The sequence below is a fragment of the Homalodisca vitripennis genome, chromosome 1 (genome assembly GCF_021130785.1).
Source record: "Homalodisca vitripennis isolate AUS2020 chromosome 1, UT_GWSS_2.1, whole genome shotgun sequence".
NCBI classification, from domain to species: domain Eukaryota; kingdom Metazoa; phylum Arthropoda; class Insecta; order Hemiptera; family Cicadellidae; genus Homalodisca; species Homalodisca vitripennis.
In genome coordinates, this window is record NC_060207.1 from 115,400,964 (window position 1) to 115,419,578 (window position 18,615).

Here is an 18,615-nt window from a genome sequence, read left to right on the forward strand (position 1 = left end):
GAGAGAATTATATCGTTACTATACATTATACTATGCTTTTAAGACTTTATGTTAACAAATTGAATAGTGGTTACATTTATCAATAACATAATAGTTGTGCAGCCATAAAACAGCGTACAAACAGACCAGTTGGTTACATTTAAGAGGCCCTTTCATTTAATAACATATGTTTCCTGTAATGCATTTCTTATGAGATTTTCCGCAACCTTAGAGACCTAAGAGGTGCAATCCAGAGGAATTTGCAAATAAAAAATAGACCCATATGTTAACCAGGGACCCTAAGAATGTTTATTTATAGTTGGAGTACAAAGAGCCCCTATATTTTACGTGATTAAAAACCACGCGAACGCACGCACACACGCGCGAACTCGCACACACACACACACACACACACACACACACACACACACACACGCACGCGCACACACACACACACACACACACACACACAGATATACTATTAGAGTTGTATATAATAATTTAATTTTCATAAAGAAGTAATCTAAAAGATTTTTATCATAAAAACAATAAAGTCATTTCATGTAATTTGAAAAAAAGAAAAGATAATTAATAAATTCGTCATTAAACAAAACAAACCGTGCCTGATAAATGTTAAATTCATAAACCAAAACCCTTTGCCTAGTAATTTATAAAAAATCAACATTGTGTATTCTTCCAATATTTTTACATTTTGGAAGATTGCCAAAATTTGGTAACGAGCTGACTTGGCTTACCTCGCTCAGCATCTAGTAACCTCTGATACGCTAACCTGTAGTAGTTGTACGCTCCAGGAGTGGAACTAGCTGTATATTTCTCTATCTATCTGTGATCTTTCTCCTCTGCCACGCTGGGCGTGAGTGATGTGAAACAAAGTAAAGTAAAGAATGTCTTATTTTGCCAGGCGAAGTTAGGGCTAAGAAGCCCTCTCTAACACTTAACCTGGGGACCAACGGCTTAAAGGTGACTTCCGAACCACCACCAATGGCCGGGCAGGCGGGCCGCTGACGTCAGTGATATCGCACGAGAGCTAACCCAAAATCAGGAGTTAGTTACTCACAAGTATCTACAATAGAACAATCGACATTTAATTCGGCATAACAACAAGACAGTTATGTAGTTGGTTTTCAATAACTGTTTTGTTTTCCATGTTCAGGTATGCTAATGGTCTTAAAATAAGACATTCCAAGATTCAATATTTGTCCAAAGTGGCGTATTAGGTGGGAGGGGCTCTCCAAATCACATGGGTAAAATAAAGTCCTTTTACATGGGAATATTTTTTAAATATTCGTATCTTGTATCTTTAATGCGTAATACTAATTAACGGCAGTTTAACTTCATTCTTGTACCCAGTTTTTGAATCGTATGTTCGGGCCCCAAACCTCAATTACTAGATACGCCACTGTATGTAGCTAACATAATATTCCATATTTAATATGGATCCCATTGAAAACCTGATTATAGCTAATATTAAATATATTGAAAATTTATTTCAACTATATACTTTCATGCTGAGAATGGAATTTTAATTATATATATATATATATATATATATATATATATATATATATATATATATATAACAGAGATCAACTATTATTATCCCAAACAATATTCCTCTCCTTGACAACATGACAGCAAAAGTGCAGTCCAGTCATAAAAAGCCTATTAACTATATTTTGTTACAGTTTTATTGCTACTTTTAATTTTAATACCAATGTTATTGATCACAGTGTTAAGTTGTCAATGAAATCAGTATAGCAAAATTTTAAAATGTGAAATAACATACGTATCCAGTAAAACATCGTTTTTAACATGACCATCCAAACAGTATATAACATACTTATTAATGTATGACATTTAATTTGGTATGTCACCAAAGTAGCAAACTTTTCAGATAGAGCACGTAGTGAACCAGAAGACAGACGTGAGGGGAAAGCAGACATTAGATCCAAGACGGAATTAGCCCAGGATGTCACTGATGTGTGAGGAGAATAAAGTATGCTTGGCCCTCCTTTCAGCCTGACCTATCTAACCCTGTCCATCTTGTATTTTGTTTTGAAATATTTTTAACGATTCACTTCAGTATTATTTCTGCTGGATTTTTATTTGAAAATTTCAGGCTTAGAAATTTCTTAAATTTATCAAATATGAATTTAAAATAATATTTGTTTCATTTAAAAATAATACGTCGTTGAATTCTACAATTTATTTCTAAAGGCATAAGCTATGAATTCGAATTTAAAAAGAAAACCAATATCAATGTTTATATTTGGAACTAAATTAACCGAAATTCTTCCACTTTTCAAAACATTTGGATTAATTTTAGCAAGTTGCTTCTTCTTGTTTCGTTATTTTGGTAATAACTATTGTGAATCTTACTTTCACGATATCATAACACATTCTTCTATTTTATTTCCTTTCTTCCGTGTAATTTTTATTACTTGTATATTATGCAGGTTTTTAAAAGCAATGTCAGGTTATCTCACGTGGAGGTTATAGGCTACTCTGGGATTTCCTTTTTTCAGCTATGGCCGATTGTCATGTTCTACATTAAAATGAGTGCTAATAAAGCTACCTATTTTGTTATATAGTGATGCCTGTAAGCAGGTAATTTCAAAGTATTATTTATCTTTATTATACCCGAATGAATGTGGTTAATAACTAGTTACGTTTAAATATTTAATTAAACTTCTGTCTACTATTGTCATATTTGTTTTAGTTTTATGTATTGTATTATTTTTTTTAATATTATTTTATTATATTGTATGTAATTTATACTATATGAAAATTATTTAAATTATAGCTGAGAACAATTAATACTTAGTGTAGAAAATCTGTAAACCAGAGTTAGATAAGCAATAATTTTTGTTAAATCAATAGTATTGAGCCATTTAAAATTACTGGCAATGGTACATTTTGGAAACAAGAGTCGTGTGTTTTCTGTGTGCTAGTATGGGCACCACATCGCAATAAGGTTGTGATAAGTAAAATTTGTCACAATGGGCATACTATATTTCTATGGCATTAAAAAACAAGGATTTACAACCAACGATCGTTTAAGCAATTCATTAACATAGAATTCATTTCCGCTGCTGTAATATTATACCTATATTTAAATGTTCACTTTGTTGTGTTTGAAGTCTGCAACTTATATTTAGGCTAACAGTTATACGATTACTGACATTCACTGTTCAGAGGTGTACAGCGACTTATCGCCGCAGCAACGCTTTCTTGATAACCCTCACCTTGGCCCTAATTGCCTCCTTGTTCTCTATCGACCGTCATTGGTGGGTCTGTGAGGGGTGGTAAAGGGGGGTGTCAAGAGGGATGAATATCAATTTCCCCTGGAATCCATCACTACATCTTCTAAAGAGTACGCAATTATTGTTCTTTTTATGTTATTTTTCTGATCAAAAAACACTAAATTTTCAAATGAGATTTCTGATAGAGAAGTTAGATTCCCCACAGTTACAATTATGTTTTTTCAACAAAAAATATTCAAAATAACTGCATAGAAACTTAATAATGCAGGAAATTATAATAACGAATAGATGAAATATTATTAAATCAAGTACAGTACTGTTTTTAGTCATAACCAATAATATTATAAAATCTATTAAGTACTCTATTGTTGATATAATATTAAATAATCATAACAACCTTTATTATCATGTCAGCTAATATCTTTACAACTGAAATATTAGTTTCTTAAAATATTAATTATTTTATTTTATTTCATATTCGTTGATAAATGAACAACTTATTTATATGGAGGATAAAAATATATAACCAAATGAAAGCATATTTTAGTTTACATACCAAAATAATCTGCTTGCCAAAACTTGTTCATTAAGTCTTCTGTCGTTTGGGTCTCACGAAAGTCGATCAGTGTCACAAATTACAATAACAAATCTTCAATTAGACCAATATAGTACTACATTTCTAAAATAAGGGCACCCTTGCCACTGCCGCTCCGCGAAGAAAGGCAGCTAGAACGAACTCAGATACAAGGGCTTTGTCAGTTGTAGTCATTCGAATTGATAAAAATGCAGCATCACTGCGTCAACGTAACGTACAATGAAAGTCTCGGGTTTGATATTCCCACAATGGACCATTCATTTCTGTCTTGATATACTTATACATAAAAACTATAAGTGTGGCAAATGTGTTTTATCAACCTATAAAAACAATATATATATATATATATATATATATATATATATATATATATATATATATATAAATTTATTACTTGACTTATTAACTTTGTGAAATGAATTGTGAAGTCAATGTAAGCACACATGTAATGGCATAATATTAAAAGTCAATAATATTTTATGATTTGACATATAAGTATAACATGAGAATTAAAAAAATCAGTGTTGGAAACAGAATAAACTACATATCTATATATAGGTTCATGGACAGTAGCTTTACATCTTTCAGTGTAACAACTGAAATCTTAGGTATTTTAGTCAAATGACGTGGAATTTTGATTAGATATCCTGGAAAATCCCGAGTATGTTCCTAGAAAATGCTTACTCGTTCAGTAGGTTTGACCGCGAGAAAAATTATCCTTCCCACAAACTTCAGGGCTATATCCTAATAGCGCTCAATTACAAGTACTGAAATTCTCGGCACTACTGAAGAAATTTCATTGAATTTTTAATGAAATTTTTTTATTCATAGGTGTTTTTAGAGCTTGCTTTGAACTCCAACTTCATGATTCTAAACTTATCAGGATCTACACATGTTTCAGTAGCGATCAAAGAAATCCAGGGCACATCTTAACCGAATTCGATGTAATTTGAATTAAGTTTAGGTTCAGATTATGATTTCTCGTAAAATGTTGTACTTCCATCGACGTCCGGGCTCTGTCTTCTGGCCTTTGATATTTCAATTGCAACTACTATCTTGGTCAGTACCGATCAAAATGAGATGGGATTTAATGCAAGAATTCATGTTGAGTCCATAGGGAATAGTGAAGCTGTATCATTCACAAATAGTGTACAAAGATACTGTATTTATATGTTTTAATGGCCACTGTTTAAGTCTTAAGCACTAATACTTGGTTTGAATAATGCACAATTCAAACCATATTCAAACATAGAATTTTTGTCGTTAGCATTAGTAACTGTAAAGTTTTGTCTACTCCTTAAGTTAACATATAAATAAGCGTCCTTGTTTATGATTTAAGGGAAAAATCTAATCATTAGACACCTTAACAACGGTAAATTTCGCGATGATAAGATTGAAAATAATTCATTTTACCAGGTTTTTCTTAAATATAAATAAAATTAAATGAAAAATTACTTTATTTTTGAGGTGTAGTAAGCACTGTTTTTACCTCTCTTCCACTCAATCTCAATGGTAAAGTAAAGTAAATTGTAAAGTATATACATTTTTGGCACTAACCAAAAAAATGCGATATTGATCTTATTCTCCTCTATTCCATGGTAAAATGCATTATTTGTTCAACTATTTTTTACTATATTCCTATATTCCTTTGACAAACGCTTAATTTGTTACCGATTAAAACATGTTAATGTGTATATAACACTTTTTTATAAAACAATATTATTATCCTTAAAAATCCTCATCACAAAATTTTATTTTAGTACGGATTTGGTACCGACAAATCTTTTTGGAAGCCTAAAGTGATGGTATAAGCTATTGTTTATAAATTTGGTCGGAGTTTTAGCCCACCCTTTTTAAACGAAAACAATATTATCCTTTTTTTAAATCGTTTATATGATTTTTCAAGGATTTACGTGTTTGGATGAGGATTTTTTAATTCCAAATATACTTGTCCGTATTCCCAACTTCCCTTTCTTAGCTACATATTACTGAATGCAATGTTTGGAAACGAGATATGCAATTATAATATAAACCGTGTAATCGACGTTTTCTGTTGGTGGGGTAGTACGGGTTGTTCCCTCTTTAACCATTATATAGCCACATGTGTTCTATTTTGGTTAGATATTTAGAGGGGTAGTGAAATTTTCATACAAAAATTATTTATTAGACTTTTTATTAATATCAGTGTTATTGTTATCAACAATTTATACTATTGATTACTAAGCAATTATCCAACTAATTTTAATGACTATACGAAATCGCCATATAAGGACGGTATTCAAAGTATTTGTTCTTCTTGTAACAAGAAGAATGAGCGTTCACCAAATACATCAAAACTTGACAATCTATCATCTTCACATAAAACCGGTAATTATGATTAGTTTCTGGGTCAATTTAAATTTGGTAGTCCTTATGGAACTACAAATATGAAATAATCTGAAGTTGACGGAGTAATTGCTCAACATTACTATACAACCATATCATGTTTTAAATTAAAGATTATCCTAGTGTACTTCTATAAGTAAAACAGCTCCAAAAACAAACGTAGATGTTAACTGTGATTGATAAATTTTTATAAAAAGAGAAGTATTCTTTCATGCATTGTCTCGTAAGTACCGACATGGTGTATCCTCATTATCTAACAAAGTACTGACTAAATCCATTTCAACTTCATTACAGTAAGTACAGTTACACGTTTATCAGTGTCAGGATTCAGCGTCAATTTATTCTTCTCACATAATCCTGTTTGTATCCTGCCTTTCTATCTGCTGGTTTGAACGTGATCTTTTTGTGTTATTTGTAAGATAATTGGCATTCTCCACTAACATCAGCACTGTATATAGGTGGTGTACGTGATTAGTTAATATCCTGCACAAGTCTGGCCATTTATTCTGGTGGTCTGTACGTGATCCTTTGAGTACTTTGATGTTAACTTAGCATTGCTACCTAACATCTTCAATGAAGTTTACGATTAGTTTATACCCTGCACGTTCCTATATTTCAGCTGGTCGTTTTACATAATACTTTCTGTAGTTTTTTTGGATAATTGATTTTACATACATACATCATGGTATGTAACCAGTGTATATAATTAGTTACATCCCTTGGATTCAGCACAAGCGCTTCTGATACTAATCACGTATCTTTGCTATACTCATCAAAAGTGTTTTTATACTCATCACAAGTGTTTTTTATATTCCGCACAATTGCTTGTTGGCTAAGCGTTTACTCGCCAATTGCAGATGACGAAATCCAAATTTTGACAGTCCATACTCACGATAGCTGTTGAACGAACCCACGAAAAATACTACCTCTATATCGGAACTGAAGACTTTATACATCGATTCGTTATCATTTTGTAAAGCATTGTGTTATAAAAAATTACTCTAGTTACATTGGTATATTTGGATAATAATGCAGGCAAGAGGGAAAAGACGGAATGAAAAAACTAATGCATTGAGAGTATTGTTTAGGTTAATCATACGAAATTAACCTGTAACTTATCAAAAAATGTAACGAAGCCAATTTGTTCGAATGTTTGGGTTGTATAAAACTTAATTTGAAAATTAAATTGATATGAGTAGACGAACATTTTTACTCAATTTTGACTGGAATAACTGATAAAAATCTGAAAGACTGAGCATGAATCTCGTGTGTAGTCGTACACAATATTGTATACTCATATGAGTGTTTCATAAAAGGAACGTGTTTCACAACACAGTCGGACTGCTTCCTGCCATCAGAAAATCAATAGATTTTTGTTACTCGTGATGCAGTTTTTTATTTATTTTTGTGATTTGCAGACACAAATTAATTGAGTTTGAATGTACTTATGTATATGAGATGTACATGGAAATGTTACAGTAAATTCAAAAATTGTAAAATCTAGGGTTATACCCTTAAACATATTTATTTGCTGACTTTAGCGAAGCCGAAAGACTAGATAAATTTCAATTTTGTCCGTCACTCGAAAGACTAGATAAATTTCAATTTTGTCCGTTAACTCCTATAGACTTTAAACTTTACATGAAACTTAATTTATAGAGCAATATTGAATTTGATTGTTATTGATTATCGCAATCCATTAGATTTGGTTCAGCGTTAGTGAAAATGTTGAAGTTGGTCTTATAGGTGACCATGATGACACGAAGAAATCGTAGAATAAATAAACGTATATAAAGAATGATTATTACCGTGTACTATTTCAATATATAAATTTACTTTTTTATAGAGTAAAAAAGAAAAACATATAGAATGTACATTCAACGTTAAAATTTAAGTGAAAGTAAAGTAAAAGATTTGATATCAAAGCACTTTTGCATTGTAGAACCCTCCCTAGTTCACCGGAACTTTTATAAACGTAGTAACGCATGTAGCCTAACGAATGACTTTAAATTCGGCATACAATCCAAGCAAAGCTCGTTAGTCATGTTATGTATAATTAAATAATAAGTTTAATTGGTAAAGCGTTTAGCGGAGTCTCTCCAAACAGTTGATGACGATAGTTTTTTTTGTCTTTGTGTGGTCCATCCTTATACATGTATAACTTAGAGGATTGAAATTTAGGTTGAATTTCCAGATTTGATACTGATATATTGAAATCGAAAATGAATAACACATTGAGAGTTGCCTTCGGGCCAGGATGCTGTGTGCTGTGGGACGAACACGCAGTATTGCGTGCGTTTATCCTTGTATTCAGCTCTGCGCAAGTGCCTATAATAGGCCGCTCACATTTGAAATACAGTTTATGCACATGTACAACACTAAATCGTTCGCAGTTTTAAAAGTAACTCCCAAATATATAGCTAAGTTATATCTCGCGGTTTCAAACACATTTTTACATGGACGTAAAACGTAACAGACAAGTAGTGTTTTATTCTATCAAGCCATTTCTGGGGTGGCATTTGTTATTTGAGATTATGTTATTTTAGTTATTACCAAATTTAAACACTAGAGAGTTGGAAGCCTAAAACATTATGTGTGAGAATTATAAAGTTAAAGAAATTTATAGAAAATTCAATAAAGATTAAAATTTAAATATTTTAAGTTAAAAGGGCATCTTTATCAGTGATGCTACCTTTGCATTTAGTGCTGTAGCTAGACCAATTTAATTAAACACATCGCTCTAAGATTTTAGTAAAGCTCATTAAGATTGATAAAGTAGATTTATCTGTAACCAAAACTTGCTTAATCTGTATGCAATTAATTTATACATCTTCATAATTGAGTGGACGTTACCTTTTATATACATTATATACCTGAAATGTTCTGGAACGGTTTATAACTTTTTAACCATTTCTTTTAAAGTAATGAACTTGGTATATCAGTATCACCCACCAAAATCTAATTTTTTATGTGATTATCAGGTTTTTATTTCATCAAGGGGGTCAACTTTAAAACGCAGCCATTTACGGTAAGGTAATCCTTTTGAGGTCCGGTTTGTGGCATTGCGTTTTAATATAAACGAATTTTAAATTTATGTACGTCTCTGCCTATGCTCTAATTTAAGTTCTTATTCTGACTCCTTGCGGGCCACCCAGATGAAATAAAAACCTGAAAATTGAATAAAAATTAAATGTTTGTGGGTAACTTGGATTAAAGTGTCATTGCTTATTAGAAATAGTTAAACATTACTAAACCGTTCCAGGACTTTTGAAGCATATACTGTATATAAAAAGAAACTCCTTTACTCCCACATTCTTCAGTAATTATTTATTATCTCAATATGTAATAAAGTTGAAATTTGGCTGGCTCACTTATGCCCATTGACATTGATATAGAACAAAAGTAAATTAATCAATATGGAACATCCGTAAGGGTTAAAAAAAAAACTCCTAAAAGTGCATTATTTCTCCTTGTCAATGTTCTAGAAAGATACACAGATGTCCTTTGATCTCAGTGTTCATAGAATCTTCAAGTTTCACAACTATTTATAGAGGAGAGTCATCTTGCAAATTGTTCTCAAGGGATTGAAATTGGATTGTAAAATAATTAGAGTTTAAAGGCCAGAAGTAGACAAGCTTTAACCAAAATAGGTTTCAGAGTCCTGCATTTCGTATTTGCTTCATCGGGGCAGCAAATTCACCCTCAACTTTACAATGGCACTGAAAGTATCTTAAGTAGTTTTATGATTGACGTAGGTTTCCAGAAACTACATACATTTTCTTGATCGTGACAACAAGGCAAATTCAGCAATGCACTTTACATGCATTAATACACTTTTTCTTTGTCATGGTAAACAAGGCTACTTAACTATGGTACTGGAAATATCTAAGACAGGAAGTAGAGGCTTTTAGACCCAAATAGATGTTTGAGCTCTACAATGCACTGGTGCAATAGACGATGAGAACACCTCTTCACCTAGATTACGCTAAATGGCTGCTGGGAAACCAGACAGAGCGGTTGTGTGGTCTAAGTGACTTTGATGTCGATATAATGTCCACATTTCGATTTTAACTTATTTTTTGCCGACTTATTTTTTGCTCCCTTTAGACATACGTGGGCTCCAGATTTCAGGAGTCAAGTCTGTGACAATGTCAGCTTTCAGACGCTGGACTGAGCGAAAGGTGATATTAAACTAAACACAATATTTGCATTATGTCAACCCTTCCCCAATTTACCTACTTTATACGGTATGACAGAATGCCCTTTAAAAACAATAGGCTAGGTGTGTCAAATCTCTGATAATATAAATGAATAAAAACTTTATTGCTTGAAGTTGGATAGAGTTTTATATTTCTTTACATAGAAATTTTGAATAACGTAATAGCAGTTTCTTCATTCATCATTAACTGCATCAGCACAATAATAAGCACATAACTCTGTAATATTAATTGGCAGTACACTAAGCCCCATATTGGAACGCGACATACATTATCTCTTCAATATAAAAATAATATATATATATATATATATATATATATTATATATATATATATATATAATTTCTTGTGTGCGTGTGTATGTTAATGAACTCCTCCTAAACGGGTGAACCGATTTTTAATGAAACTTTTTGTGTGTCTTCAGGTGGATCCGAGAATGGTTTAGATTCACAATTCGGTCCAATTAAATAGTTTATTTAATTAATTTTTTAATAATAAGTTGTTGTTGATGTTGGAGTGTTTTACATTGGATCCGCCAGACTGCGCTACGAACGACACGTATTACAAAGTGAACTGATTCTTAACAGCTGTGAATATTTTCAGGTGAAGTTCATCAAAAGAGGCAGAAATATTTGTTTCACATTTTAAAATTATAGAAAGTTCATATTTTTAAATTTGTAAAGTGCTAGATCAGTAGTGTAACGCAGATTGCAAAGATGAAGTTTCACCAATTGTTCTACGTAAACATTATAATATTACAACACAGCCATAATGTTTTTCTATTTTAAATTCCAATTTTTCCTGACAGTTTGTGCTGCTATCAAATTTGTGTGTTGTTTTGTAACATTCTGTAATTATTGTGTGAGTGCTAATTGTTATAATATATTAATAGAGATTGAAGATGTTTGAAGTGCATAAACAACTATAGTTATTTTATTAAAGTTATTGAACTCATTTTGCAAATTTATTGAAGTGAGTATATTGGTCGCATACCTCAAATAACCTAAGTAGCATACAAATCAAAAGGATGTGTTTCTATGTGTGAATATTTGTTAACAGTTTAGATAATCAAGTTTTAAACTAATTGGATTTAAAATAATTTGTTGTAATTTACATTTTTTTAATCTGCAGTAAGAATTGGTCACATAAGATCAAATTAAGTAGCATACAAATCACATGTGTGAATAACTACTTATTGTTAATAGTGTAGGAATTGGTTTTTAAATTAAATTCTGTTGGCCAATTCCGATACTACTGTATACTGTAATTTTAAATTACTAATTTTATAACAAGTATATTTTTTTTAATTTACAACTTAATTTATCGTAATGCTATTGAATGTACAATATTTTTTGTTAATCCTTCAGGAGTGTACATAAACAAATTAGATGGTTTTTCCGATAGGGCTGAAGTATAATAAGTGGCCTCCATCACAATCGAATTATTGATGTTTCTGAATAGCCTATCCAAACTACTATCCGAATTGGAATATAGTTATTATAAGGGCTGAAGTATAATAAGCAGCCACCATCACAATCGAATTAACTGATATTTCTGAATAGCCTATCCAAACTACTGAATTTCATTATAGTTTATTTATTCGGTCAAATTTAAATTAAAATTTTTAATTATAAATTGTTGTTGATGTTGGAGTGTTTTTATATTGAATCCGACAGACTGCGCTACGACACGTAATACAAAGTGAACTAATACTTAACAGCTGTGAATATTTCCAGCTAAAGTTCACCAAAGAGGCAGAAACATTTGTTTACATTTATATAACGTTATTATAAAGTGCTTGATCAGTAGTCTAATGCAGATTTCAAAGTTAAATTATCACCAATTGTTTTCTATGTAAACATTATAATATTACAACACAGCCATACGTTTAATCAATTATAGTCTTGAAAGCATAGAGTAAGCATAAACCCATATAAAAATAACACCACATCTTATTTCAATATATTCTGTAGTCCACTTTGGAGGATAGAGATTATCCAATAGATAAAATTGGAAGTTTTTAGCTTTTAAACTGAAATTCTTAGTAAATATTAAGTGTTGATCTTGGAAGAAATGCGCTACGATCGCAGTTTCAAATGTTTCTCTATTTTAAATTCCAGGTTTTTCCCGAATATTTTTGTGCTGCTATCAATGTGTGTGTGTTGTTTATTGTAATTTTTCAAAAGTAAATACGGCAAATAACATTAAAATATAATAAATGAAGTTATAAAAAGTGTACTACGTGGCCGCGTTATAAGTTTATAAAGGCCAGCCAACAGGCAAAAAGAAGAAAATAAAAAATAAAACATCGTGTAATTAATTGTGTGAGTGCTAAAATTGTAATAGTTACCAATAATAGAGATTATTGGTCGCATTACCTCAAATAACCTAAGTAGCATACAAATCAAAAGGTTGTGTTTCTATGTGTGAATAACTAATTGTTAACATTTTAGATAATCAAGTTTTAAACTAATGGATTTAAAATAATTTGTTGTAATTTACATTTTTAATCTGCAGTCAAAGTTGGTCAGATAAGTTCAAATTAAGTAGCATACAAATCACATGTGTGAATAACTATTGTTAATAGTGTAGGAATTGGACTTAAATTAAATTCTGTTGGCCAGTTCTGATACTATAAACTGTAATTTTAAATAACTATAATGAAATTCGGTAGTTTAGATAGGCCTAATCAGGAATATCAATAGAGGTTATCCAGATATAAAATTGGAAGTTTTAGTAAAATACACACTTTTAACTGAAATTCATAAATATTAAGTGTGCAGCGATTGATCAGTTAATTTTTTGTTTGTAAATCAATTGTTTTTTATCTCGGTATGTTTTAAATTGGATCCAGCAGAATGCGCTACGATCGCAGTTTCAAATGTTTTTCTATTTTAATTCCAGGTTTTGCCGACAGTTTGTGCTGCTATCAAATTTGTGTTGTTGTTTTTGTATCATCGTGTAATTATTGTATGAGTGCAAATTGTAATATTAAATTAATAGAGAATCACATGTGTCAATAACTATTGTTAATAATGTAGGAATTGGTTTTAAAATTAAATTCTGTTGGCCCAGTTCTGATACTATACTGTAATTTTAAATAACTATAATGAAATTCAGTAATTTAGATAGACTAATCAGAAATATCAATAAGTTGATTGTGATGGTGGCCGCTTATTATAATTCAGCCTTTAAATAACTATAATCTAATTCGGATCATCATTTTAGTAGTTTAGATAGGCTATTCAGATATATCAATAATTTGATTGTGATGGTGGCCACTTATTGTACTTCAGACCTATAGGGAATACTTATTTTAGTATATTAGATAAATTAAATTCTGTTGGCCAGTTTCTGATACTATACTGTAATTTTAAATAATTATAATGTAATTCGCTAGTTTTAGATAGATTAATCAGAAATAATCAATAATTCGATTGTGATGGTGGCCACTTATTGTACTTCAGACCTATAGGGAATACTTAATTTAGTATTTTAGATACCGTAGTCCTACGTTGTTTATACATTTTTATCTAGAACTTATTTAATCAAAATTACATATTCAATAAGTTACTCATACTCATTGTGTACTATTATACAGAATTTTATTTTTACAGAAAAATGCCACGTCTACGTGGAAGAGGACGAATAGTTATTCAATCATGTGATTTATATGCTACTTAATTTGAACTTAATGTGACCAAACTGTTAACAATAGTTATTCACACATAGAAACACAACCATTTGATTTGTATGCTACTTAGGTTATGCGACCAATATACTCACTTCGTTTCAATAAATTTTCAAAATTAGTTCAATAACTTCAATAAATAACTATAGTTTTTTATGTACTTTAAACATCTTCAATCTCTATTAATGTGATATTACAAATTAGCACTCACACAATAATTACACGATGTTACAAAACAACACACATATTTGATAACAGCACAAACTGTCAGGAAAACCTGGAATTAAAATAGAAAACATTTGAAACTGTGATCGTAGCGCATTCTGCTGATACAATGTAAAACATTCCAAGATGGTCCACCCCATTTAGGAAGAGTTCAGCTCCATACACACGCACACAAGAAATATAAATATAAAGATAATGATATTCGGTAGTTTTAGATAGGCTAATTAGAAATATCAATAATTTGATTGCGATGTTGGCCGCTTATTGTAATTCAGCCTTTAAATAACTATAATCTAATTCAGTTCGTCATTTAAGTAGTTTAGATAGGCTATTCAGAAATAATCTATAATTCGATTGTGATGGTGGCCACTTATTATACTTCAGCCCTATACGGAATACTTATTTAGTATTTTAGATAAATTAAATTCTGTTAGCCAGTTCTGATACTATACTGTAATTTTAAATAACTGTAATGAAATTCGGTAGTTTAGATAGACTATTCAGAAACATTAATAATTCGATTGTGATGGTGGCTGCTTATTATACTTCAGCCTTTACATAACTATAATCTAATTCGGATAGTAGTTTATATAGGCTACTCAGAAATATCAATAATTCGATTGTGATGGATGTCACTTATTATACTTCAGCCCTATCGGAAAATCATCTAATTTGTTTGTGTATATTCCTGAAGGATTAACAAAAAATATTGTACATTCAATGGCATTACGATAAATTAAGTTGTAAATTGAAAATATATACCTGTTATAAAATAGTTTGTTTCGACTTTTTTACCTTAAGATTAAGTAAGTTTTAATTTAAAACATCCTCTACATTTTCACATCACTCATGTTATACTCACACACTATCGGTTGGTCGAAGTGTGATTAAATGTACATGTGATGAAGTTATATATTGTAATAACTTTTTTAATAGACATTTTTATCAAAAAAGCCCAGATTGTTACAGATTAATCAATGTTTAAAATTTTCGAATTAAAGACGTGTGTACAGGACAACGTCTGTCGGGTCTGCTAGTATATATATATATATATATATACATATATATGATCTAAAAACCTGTAACTCTTATTTTCATTTAGGTACTGAAAGTATAACGTGTAGGTATCTATAAATGGATAAAATTAATAGTATTATTTTTAAAGTTGGGGAAGGGTAACGAATCTTCAATATAATACCGCTTTTAACCACTTAATGATTTTTAGTAAAATATAAAGAGAAAATGTTTTAAGATAATTTAAAAGCAATGTTCCTATTTAATCTTTTAACAAAACATGTACTTGGTATAAAATTTTCTAAAAAAGATTTCTGTTCAAATGATTCTTTAGATAAAAAACTACAATTTTTAAACTTGCATCTCCAAAATAAATGTTAAATGTTAAAAACTATTTTTATACAAATTTCACCAAATAATAAAATTTAAGTTTTTACTGTGATAAATGTAATTTGGAAGTCACCAGACTTTTAATATTATTTGTAAATCAAGATATTTCCTCAAATTATAAGGATATATCTTCACCCTATGCCTTATTGAACATCTAAATAAAATAAAACACACCTACTAACACGTACATGGGCGCAAACTTATAGATGACGACCCCCTATTTAGAACGAATCTAAAGGCTATAATTGGTGTACATATTAATCTATTTGGAATGTTGAAGTTACGAGTTCATTGTCCTACAGGAATACCCATAAATTCGCAATACGGGAATATGATTAAAGTACTTCGATATTTAGTAAATTTAAAGGGGCCTGAAAAAAGTGATCAAAGTTAAAATCCTCGCACGGAATTAATTAACGCTGGAGATGAAAGCGACCACACGCCAGCGCCAGCGCAAGGGCCATTGAGTGCGGGACGGGAGCGCTACACCGGCCACTACCCGCATCTCTACATCAGAGGGTAATCACAGACCACAGTTGTGGTCCTGATTTATTATAGGTCCGACGATAAAGTACTCCATTAACGACACAATTGATTGTCATCTTGCTACTGTGTGTGGCGATCCGAGAGTTCATTGAATTTCCTGTTTGAAGTAGTGAACTTCAGCGTACAGTATTATATGTGAGGTCTCTCTGTTCACATACCCACGGTTGAATTGAGGATACGTAGACTGAATAGTGGCGTATCTTCTAAGCGTATAAACAAGTGAAAAATTATTAAATCTCACTGCCGAGTGAGTATAGCCCCTTTTTGGGGAAAATTCTACTCAAATACGCCAATATAGTTTTTATTTATTTTACATTTCCTTTCGAAGTAAATCAAATCAGATATTGGTAACCAATCTCTAAAATCCTTTTTTCATGGAATTACCGTCTTTTATTCTAAGATATAGAAGGGAAATAAAGCTATGGAGACGCAGCAGCCTTCTTCGAATAAAGAAATTCTAGAAATTACCTAGGTTGGTAAGTGTATGCGATTCATAAAGTTGTGGTGGTCAAAGCATACTGTTGAGATTTAATCTTTTAAAAATCTGCATCATTGTAGTGCAATCGGTTTTCGTTCGGTTATTAACTATTTAATTTTGAAGTAGTATTCCTTAAAAATTACTTTCTTGGTGAAACGGGAAAATACATATACGAATTTTCATTATTCTACGATGAGATGTAAGAATATTAATTTGGACTATTGTATTCAGACCCACGAAAATGCTGACAACGGATTAAAATCTTCAAAGTAGCCTAATTATATTATACGCTTTTTAAAGTATAAATATAATTCCCCAAATTTGCCTTAAGAAAGAATCTTTTGATTGATACATTTGGCAAAACAACCATCTAAATACAGTTTTTTAAATTGTATTTGAAAGTTTATATTTTGTTATAACTTAAATTAATTCTGATTTCATTTACAGTCTATGAGTGCTTTCAAATGATAACAATTTTATATTTTATTTAATATTTTAAGTAGGCAAATTAAATACAATACTATTTGTTTTTAACTACTTACTACTACTATGTTTCATATTTATTGCAGATTTAAAGTAGATTTAAGAAAAATTAAAATTTATATACGACTTAACAGAACAGTTACAATTCAACCATTCGTACTTATCACCAAAATTAACTGCCGGATATTAACAAGTTACACCGGACTTTAGGGCAGTTAAACAATTTTATTAAGTTATATTTTCCAGGAAACAACAAATTACAATGTAACTAAAACCGCTGTAAAAATTTCTGCTGCCGGCGTTTGAGTAAAAACGGATTTTCCAGAGAGTTACACTTCTCTACAGGATATTACAGACTTGGCGGGAATTCCGGGAATGTTCTCACTGCGCTACCTGCCGGACATTCTCAACATTACAAATTCTTGCAGAATTTTTGTTTCTGATCACAGGAATGTAACATCAACACGTGTGCACTCTAAATATAATAATAATGTAATAACAATAAACTGCAACTCTCAGTTTGTTAAATTACAGTCTGAATAATGGTTTTTACATTCATCTTTTCTTCCATTTACTTGCTTAAATGGATGTTATTAAAATTTATGTTTCTTAAATTATATTGAAATAAAAACTTTAACGATTAGCTGAAGGTCAACCTATAAGCAATCAAGAAACGATAAAATCACGAATCATCTATTGTTTAATGGGGCTCTCGAGTGCGCGACCCAGATAACTGCTCACAAAAATAATGCTGGGTTTCTTCATTTAAAAGGAAATATGAAATTAAAAATGTTTTAACTTTACAACTGTATTACATTATTCCTTTTAATCATCTTCCTCCAAGAGCATAATTTACAGCATACTTAAAATAGATACTCTTGTTCCAGAACTACTGTGACCTCGCCATGTTCTCTGACGTCACGGATGTATGATGTCACCAACGGTGTTTTACTTGCTCTCTGTTCTGCAAGCCGGTTACGCGCTCTTCCTTGGTAAGTTATTTTAGTAATTAAGTAATATGGCTTATTTACTTAAATTCACAGTATAATGTAATAATATGACTTATCTATTATAAACAGTTAATTTTTAGTATTAATATACACAGTAATTGTATAGTAATGAATTAATCTAATATTATTTTGTATGTCTCTTTTGGCTTAGGACGAGACTTGTAGCCTATTGAACTACAAGTATAAATCATTAGGCTAACTCTGTAATGTATTTAATTATAACTGCATCGTTTAAATTGTATAATATGAAATGTTTTTACATCGTCAAAAATTTAATATATTAATATAAATGTTTTTAATAAGGACATAATTCTAGTC

General features: G+C 30.8%; 1 protein-coding gene across 1 annotated transcript in view; it reads left to right on the forward strand.

Annotated features, from left to right (window-relative positions):
- LOC124369755 (discoidin domain-containing receptor 2) overlaps nt 1-18,615 on the forward strand; it is a 229,729-nt gene that overhangs the window by 78,577 nt on the left and 132,537 nt on the right. Inside the window, exon 3 of the mRNA XM_046827839.1 lies at nt 18,175-18,279. Coding sequence (XP_046683795.1) covers nt 18,216-18,279 — 64 coding nt within the window. The 5' untranslated portion in view covers nt 18,175-18,215. The remainder of the gene's footprint in view (nt 1-18,174; nt 18,280-18,615) is intronic.